Source organism: Octopus bimaculoides, chromosome 7, assembly GCF_001194135.2.
Source record: "Octopus bimaculoides isolate UCB-OBI-ISO-001 chromosome 7, ASM119413v2, whole genome shotgun sequence".
Lineage (NCBI taxonomy): Eukaryota > Metazoa > Mollusca > Cephalopoda > Octopoda > Octopodidae > Octopus > Octopus bimaculoides.
Window position 1 is genome coordinate 39,493,616 of NC_068987.1, and position 9,059 is coordinate 39,502,674.

The 9,059-nt window shown below is 37.2% G+C and overlaps 1 protein-coding gene across 1 annotated transcript in view; it reads right to left on the minus strand.

Annotated features, from left to right (window-relative positions):
- LOC106883950 (trichohyalin) overlaps window positions 1-9,059 on the minus strand; it is a 51,220-nt gene that overhangs the window by 2,435 nt on the left and 39,726 nt on the right. The window contains exons 6-8 of the mRNA XM_014935104.2: window positions 8,811-8,993; window positions 6,450-6,543; window positions 2-1,177 (exon numbers count right to left, since the gene is read on the minus strand). Coding sequence (XP_014790590.1) covers window positions 2-1,177; window positions 6,450-6,543; window positions 8,811-8,993 — 1,453 coding nt within the window. The remainder of the gene's footprint in view (window position 1; window positions 1,178-6,449; window positions 6,544-8,810; window positions 8,994-9,059) is intronic.

Genomic DNA, 9,059 nt, shown 5'->3' on the forward strand with positions numbered 1-9,059 from the left:
CGTTCTAACTCTTGTTGGCGCTCCAGCTCTGCCTGTTGTCGTTCTAACTCTTGTTGGCGCTCTAGCTCTGCCTGTTGTCGTTCTAACTCTTGTTGGCGCTCCAGCTCTGCCTGTTGTCGTTCTAACTCTTGTTGGCGCTCTAGCTCTGCCTGTTGTCGTTCTAACTCTTGTTGGCGCTCTAGCTCTGCCTGTTGTCGTTCCAGCTCTTGTTGGTGCTCTCGCTCTGCCTGTTGTCGTTCCAGCTCTTGTTGTCGTTCCAGTTCTTTTTGGCGCTCCAACTCTGCCTGTTGTTCCAGTTCTTGTTGGCATTCTAGCTCTGCCTGTTGTTGTTCTAACTCTTGGCGCTTCAGCTCTGCCTGTTGTCGTTCTAACTCTTGGCGCTTCAGCTCTGCCTGTTGTCGTTCTAACTCTTGGCACTTTAGCTCTGCCTGTTGTTCCAGTTTCTGTTGGTGCTCTAGCTCTTCCTGTTGACGTTCCAGTTCTTGTTGGCGTTCAAACTCTGCCTGTTGTTTTTCTAACTCGTGTTGGCGCTTTAGCTCTGCTTGTCGTTCTAACTCTTGTTGGTGCTCTCGCTCTGCCTGTTGTTCTAATTTTTGTTGGCGCTCAAGCTCAGCCTGTTGTTGTTCCAGTGCTTGTTGGCGCTCCAACTCTGCCTGCTGTCGTTCTAATTTTTGCTGGCGTTCAATTTCCTTCTTCCTCTCTATCTCCTGGCGTTCAAATTCTTTCTGCCTCTCTAACTCTTTTTGTCTTTCTAATTCTTTCTGCCTCTCTATCTCTTTTTGTCGTTCTAATTCCTTCTGCTTCTCTACTTCTTTTTGTCTTTCTAAATCCCTCTGCCTCTCTATCTCCTTCTGACGTTCCTTTTGTCGTTCAACCTCTTTCTGTTTTTCAAGTTCCATCTGCTTATCAAGCTCCTTTTGTTTTTCAATTTCTTTCTTACGTTCAAACTCTTTTTTGCGTTCTTGTTCAAGGTCCTGTTTACGTTGGGTCTTTTGCTGCTGCACTTGTTTGTCTTGATTTTCTTTCTTTCTTTTTGCTTCACTTTCCTGCCACCTATCATCATCTTGGTGCTCCCTTTTTCGGTTTTGCTCTTTCTGATGTATATCTTTCCGCAAAGTTTCTCGTGGCAAACTCTCCTTTCTGCTAACTTCTTCCTCTTCTGCATCCTCTTCTGACCCTACAAAGAAACATATATATATTATAAATATATGCACACACACACACATTGATTTTTATATAATGTTGAATGTACTGGTATGGTTATGTGATGCATATGATTAAGAAGAGCTGTATAACAAAAGCTGCTAAATGTGAATGAAACTTGTGGAAGAAGGAGACCCAGAAAGACATGGTATGAAATAGTGGAAGTTGATCTGACTACAACAGTATTCAGTTGCTGCAATCATGAGCAAAATCTGCAAGAATTTCACCACTACTTTGTGCTACAGTTACATCCCTTCCTCTTTGGAACTACTTCCGTTTAAAATCCAACCATCATTTTCAATATCATACCTTTCCAATTTATTTTACTCCAATCATCCCTTCCTATGCCACAGTTATCTCTCCCTCTCCTGAGCCAATCTTAGGACTGCCATACCTCATCCTTCCTGAACTATCACTTATCACTCCTCCTTCCTGATTTCCTCATTCCTATTTCTTTCTCTTCCCCTTATCTTACTGAAATTTTCCATTGACTACACATCCACTTTTGTTCCATGCATTCATCTCTACTCTCAACACTAACTCTGACACTCTCTTTTCATACTCTGTTCAATTTACCCACCCATCTTTCCCAATCCTGTTTGTATTTTCTCCTATTCTCACTTTGAGTATACAGACATCTTGTTGCCATCATCGTCTTCTTATTAGCTACTTATTTTTGCCCTTATATAATGTGAGATAGCCATATATCTCCTCTACAAGACACTTGTGCCTCTCCCTCAATCATACCCTCTAAACACCTGACATATAGCCATCTCCCTCTCTACTACAACCCCATTTAGTTGAGTTAGTTGGTGACATTTATTCATAATGGTGTAAGGAAAAAAAACCACCCAGCACACTTTATAAAGTGGTTTAAGGAAGGACACCCAGCCATAGAAACTGGCTTGTTGGATCATCCTGTTGAACCATCCAAACAATGCCAGCATGGGAGACAGACGTCACATAGTGATAATGATGATGCACTTGGAGATATAATTATACACATACACACACGTAACATGAAATCCTAAAATATATATCATATGAAGCTTGTATTCTAATTTTCTGTTGGTTGTCAGATTAGGCCACAAATTGTAATTGCATCAACCTTAGTATTTAAATGCAAACTGGACACTAGAGTGAGGGAGATACATCAGTCTGACATGAACACAATCAAGTGTTTTTGTTCGAATGTAGTTTTTAGCCCCACAGTAATATAAACATATAGGGTGTTAGGGCTAAATTTGACAATTGTTGTCTCCTTTTTTCAAGAACAGCTTGATATATGGTAAACAAACAGCTAACAACATTGGAGAACATAAAAATTAAAGTTGCATTTGAGAAAAAGATAGCTGGCACAAAGAGTTGGGAGCCATCTGAATATTGGAAAAAAGTTACCTCATTATGATGATTCATATTGGGTATCAAAAATGCTGACACCATGACTGCTGCTCAAAGCTCCATGAACAATGTAAAGATTGTAAGACTATGAAGCTATGACCAGCAGGAGTTCCAACTGTGTTTGCAGGCCAGGATTCATCCAACAACTATGGGACTAGGTGATGGAAGATCCAGGCTTTAGCGAGAGAGATGGGTCTTGTAATAGCTACCATGAAACTGGCCCTGAATGAGGACCTTCGCAATCACTCATACAAAAAGTGCAAGGGACACATTCTGTCAGTTAGGGCCAAGGAGAACCACTTGATGAAGGCAAAGAAGATCCTGAACAAACTGAGGTAGCCTATTGAGCTGGGAATGATCTGATTCTTCTCAGATGAAAAGAAATTCTGTCAGGACCAGTTGCACAACACTGAGAACAACCAGTGACTTACCTACAACCCATGTTAGAAGTGATTGTCAGAGAATTTCTATGATTTTGCCAGTCCCAATTTCTGGCCTCCTAATTCCTTTGATTGTAATCCCATGGATATGTAGGTTGCAGTTGAGAAAGATACAAACCGCATTATCCGCAACATTAGTGCCAAGCTGGTGGCCAAGCTCAAGAATGGGTTTGAAGATCTTTCCAGGAACATATTGGCGAATGCATGTACCAAGTTCCAGAGCCATCTTGAAACTGTGGTGGAAACTGAGGGCAGCTAATTTGAGTAAACTGTTATCTCCCAGTCATAATCTAGTTGATATGTTACTATTTTTAAAAATACTTTTATTTTTGGAGGGAATATTGTGTTTTCCTTTTATGAAAACTCAAATTTAGCCTGTAAATCCTGTAAGATAGCACCATTATCATGGGCTGAACAACAAATCTCTAGCACTCTTGCTGCTTAGTGCTGCTTTTGTAATCTTAGTTTAGCAACTTTATCAACTTACACTACCTGATTATGGAAGGCATCATAATAAAATGTATCCAGTACCCTCTGTAAAGCAGCTGATGGATCATCAACATCATTCAACATCCACTCTCCATGCTGGCATGAGTAGGACAGTTTAACAGAGAATCTGCAAGTTGCAGGGCTGCGTTGAGCTCCAAAGTCATCTTTGGATGCTTTCTAAGATAGATGCTCTTCCTACAGAGGGTACTGGGTGCTTTTTTATGCCATGAAACTTGCAACACAGAAAAGAACAGGGAAAAAGAAGAAAGGAAAAAAAATTCTCACTACTAAGCTTTATTCTTCTCTAATCTTTCATGTCATCAGTATTCTGAGCCCACACCACACTACCATGTAGCATAGCTGTAATGTACACAAGCATCATACAATCTGCCTTCCTCTTGAAAAGGGAGAAACTTTTCATTGCTAATAAAGCTAACGGCTCTCTGAACTTTCTCCATCCTATTCTTATTCTAATGACTACATTTTCAGAACATCCTCCCCCATAGCTAATTAGGTCACCTAGCTAACAGAAACTTTCTATCTAGGGAACCTCCAAAGCATTCGAGAAAATCAATTTCCCATGTGACCTCAAACTGTATGGTACGTGTGCATCTTCCACAAAAACAGTTTTCTCTTGCAACCTTTCAGTAATTCCTCAGCACATCTTGTGTGCCCATAGCTTGCACTGGGTATACCATGTGGAATTACTGTCTATACCTTTCCTACATATCAAGTAGAGCCATTTATCTGAGGTGGGTAGGGTCCTGCCTGTTTTCTTGCTTACTAGATCTTTAAGACAATGATTCAAGGTTTTGCTTTTACACCTGCAATTTCTTTTTTACAATGAGAGTAAGATCATCAGTATATAGCAGTTCCTAGGGACAGCAGGTCTTGAATTTGACTGTAATGGCCTTGGAAGACAATGATGAATAGGATGGGACTGAGAACTGAGTCCTGGTGAATGCCTACCTGTACATTAAATTCATCACTGTACTCCTGGTTAACTATCACTTTACTGACAGCAGTCCTGTATGTAAATTGCACAACTTTCACAAGTCATCCATCTATACCTAGCTTCCTCAGAGATCACCATTTCAAAGAGCAAGACACTCTGCCAAAGGCTTTCTCCAGGTCAACAAATGTCAAGTATAATACTTCTGCAGTTGTCTAAGATATCATCAGTAGTACTTCTACTCAACACAAAATCAAACTGCATCTATATTTCTAATTAATTAGGCTATAACTCTCTCTGTAACTTTAATTTGGTATCTCTATTACTTCTAAGGCATCTTCTTTACCCTTGTAGCAGCTGACTATAAAACAGCTACACCAGTCATTGGGAATGACACTTTCCTGAATTACCTGATTAACTATACAAACGACCAGATTGTATCCTACTCCATCAAATATTTTAAGTATCTCAGCAGTAATTCCCAATGGATCATTAATTAGTTTTTTTTTGTTTTTTTTTTCATATCTTTAACTGCTCTGCCTATCATACTACTGTCAATTCTGATGGCTGGCCCATATTAGGAGGATTCTCCTTCTCCCCACATTTAGCAACCTTTCATAGTGACACTTCCATGCCGCTTTCTTCTTAGAATCAGTAAGTGCAAGCAAACCATTATCTGTATGTACAAAGTTCTCAACCACAACATCTAGATTCTCTCTAATACACTGTCTAGTATCCCAGAATACCACTTCTCTCTGATTTGCATGCTAGTCATGTCTATGACACCCTGAACAAGGCTGGCAACAGGAGGGAGATCTAGCAATATAAACTGCTCCAAAAAGTAACATATGAGCGAGAAATGATTCTCTAATCTGGATAGGAAACTCAGACAGTGATGACCTATCTGACATATGCAAGCATGGAAAGTGGGCATAAAATGATGATGACATTATATGTGCATATGTGTCACCATCACCATTTTAATGATCACTTTTCCAGATGGCTCAGATGGAATTTACTGAGGTAGATTTTTAATGGCTGGAATTTACTGAGGTAGATTTTTGATGTTGCTATCTCTCACTTGTTTCCAAGCAAGGTAATATTTCCTCAGGGCCAGAAATGTTTTCATGGAAGATTGAAAATGAATGACGATGATTGTATTATATAGACACTAGTTTTACAACCACCATGTAATGTCAAGATTAGAAGACGCAAAAATTGGTAGATCAAGAATGTTACTATATTTTTATCCTTTTGAGAGCCAAAATTACTGACTTTGTCATTCATTTAACCAGGGTCAATAATGTCAGTCAATGTCAACGATATTATTTAACAAATCAGCTGATTCTATTAACTACATCACCTTCCCTCCAAAAAATGGTCTCTGTATGTTGAGAAAAGTAGTGAATTATGCAAAGCAACACATTATTCAGCTTTCTTGACAAAAGTGAATCAAAGAAAAGACAGCATGAAATAGAGTTATATATTTAGTGTCACAGGTGAAAGAATACAGTGTGCACAAAAAATACAGCAGTCCATACCAACTTATCTTCATAGAAGAATAAACCATAACCCTTTAGCATTTAAACCAGTCATATCCTGCCTGAATATTCTAAAACCAGCCAGATCTGGCCTCTTGCACCTACTCTACAATGTTATTCTAAAAATAAACAATCACATCTTCAAAGTCTGGAAGCTACAAGATAAGCCATGACTAATTCAAAACAATGTGAATAAATAAGCATTACATCTGACAGTAATTTCAATGCTAAAGGGTTAAAATAAAACTGAAGTTTAAGTAGGTAGTGCACTATTAAGAACCTTATCAGTGAAGTAAATGTACATAGTATTTGATTGGCAATTAGTTTTGTTCTTTCTTCAGAATTGAGTGATCAGAAATTTTCTTAACATAGAAAAATAAACATACATAATAAAAAAGTAAAGAAAAAAAAAATTATCCTCACTTCCTTTAATTTCAAAGCCAGGAATGTTTCCAGACCGTAGCATCTGGTTCAAGTGCTCCACTTCCTGCAAAGTCTTTGCCATTGATATTGCTTTCTGTAGATCAAAAGAAAATTTGAAAATTAATACTAAAGATATGAGCAAATAAATACATATTGAGGCACCTGAAAAAAAAATTGACAAAAATATATTTTTCAAATCAATTATCAGAAATTATTATATTGCAGTTGCCATGAGTTCAGATTTAAATATTGCTATTTGCTATGCCTCAGGACAAAACAGGGGATTCTTTTTTTTTTTTCATAGTTGAATAATTGGTGTTGAGGAACATGATGGAATACAAACAGAAAACAAACAAAAAGAAATAGATAAAAGGAAATGAAATTAAAACTTTGAGTATAAAAAAAAATAATAACCACTATATTAATAATATAAAGCTTCCTTAAATCATCTTAAATTGTCTTTAAAAGTGGCTGCACAGTTAAGAAGTTTGCTTCCCAACCACATGGTCTTGGGTTCAAACCTATTGGGCAACACTTTGGGCAAGTGTCTTTTACTGTAGTCTCAGACTGACCAAAGCTTTGTGAATAGATCTGGTAAATGGAATGTAAAAGGCAGTCATGTGTTGTGTGTGTGTGTGTACATGCATTTGCGGGTACCCTTGTCTTGAGGTCATGTGATTGTTGGAAACAAGTAAGGTTGTTTATTCCCAGTCTTCTATGCTGTCACAGGGAAATATTACCTTGCATGGAAACAGATGAGAGTTGGTAACAGGAAGGGCATTTGATTGTAAAAAATCTGCCTCAACAAATTCCATCTGATCCATGCAAGTATAGAAAAGTGGATGCTAAATGATGATGAACATGCTTAATTGTTCAGTGATTAAAAATAATGTCTACAATATTTAATAATCTATTGATAATAGCTAAAATATTGCAATACCAAACCAAAGTAACCAAGAAGGAAATAAAGTAACTTAATGAAGGAAAAAGTAAAATAGTGTTGGTTGCTTAGTTGAAAACGAAGTCATGAGAAAGAAATAACGCCTTTCCCAGTCATACAACATTGAGTTGTGTCTAAAATTTATTGTTTTGTACATAATTATACCACTGTTTTCTTGATGAGAGAAATTTAAAATATACCTTACAAGAATTTTAACAAAAAAAAAAACTTTTTCTCTTCCATGCATCACAGAATTAATATGACAAGACTTGTCAACTATCAGTGTTTTCGTAATCAATTTGAAAATCCATTGCATGGGTGATTAGCCCATTCAACTTCACCTGTTTCAGTTTTACCTGTTTCTATCTCTCACGACGAGGACGATTAGGGAGCAAATATTTAAGAAAAAGTGGAAGTGGATTGATAGCACAATTAGAAAAGACACATCAAATGTAGCGAAAAGTGCTTTACAGTGGAATCCAGATGGATATAGAAAGAGGGGTAGGCCTAAGAACTTGTGGTGTAGATCAACGCAAAAGGAACTAGAGAAAGGGGGACATTCATGGCAGAGTATAAGTACAGAAGCAAAAAATTATGCGACATGGAATTCAATTATAAGTGGCCTATACTCCGTGTTGGAGGGTTAAAGGCAAGAAAGAAAGAAAATACATCACAGAAAAATAATAAAAGCAAGATGATAAAATATTATTACTTAAAAGACTTGACTACTGCAGAGCTTTATGTCAGAAATATACATAGGATCTTTAGCTTTCCATAGCTGAATCCACTTAGCTATAAATAGGTACTATGAGGAGACATTGTCACTACTGCTTGTAATAAGTGAAAATATTGTATATTTAGCATTTTGTAAATTTGCAGTAGTTACTTCAAATACTCTTTTGACATTAGGAAGATTGATGACAATGAAACAACTCCAGAAAATTCAGCTTCAGAGATTATGAAATCAGTAATCAGCAGTTTAATCTCAGCTTCATATCATCTAAATCATATAAAGCAGTTGAAAGCAGCAACAAAAAATTAATAAAGAAACAAAAACAATAAAATAAGAGTACTATCATTTCACATATACTTAGTCTACAAGATCAGTGTTTAACTCTTTATTTTGGTATAAAGGATAAGAAACCAGTTGTCTGTAGAAGGACACAAATTCAGTAAAGAAAACCAACAAATCACTTGTCAGGTGTACAGCTGCAGTGCTGTGACTTGTTTCAATGAATGAGAGCACCACGTTGTACCTACACTGTACATCTGGACCCAATAGCTGTGGTACCTACAGAGTAAATGGAGCCAACAGCTGTTTTGCATGTTAATAGAATATGAACCATTAACATTAGAATAAGAATTAGTGACCTGAAGTACAAGAAACCACATTCATTGTCTAACATAATCAACAAGAGTACCTTAATGGCTTCAATTTCTTCTTTTGAAGATCCAGCAGGTAGACTTGAACCCGCCATGGATGCAGCTGTTGATAGTTTAGCACCAGGAACAAATGTCTTTGGTTTTTTAACAGCACCAATGCCATTTGTAGTGGAAGCCTGAGGTTTTTTACACTTGTAAAGCTTTTCTGATTTTAGACGATCCTGAAAAAAAATAAATTGGACACTTTTTCATTTCATTCTTTTTGTTATATATATATATATATATAT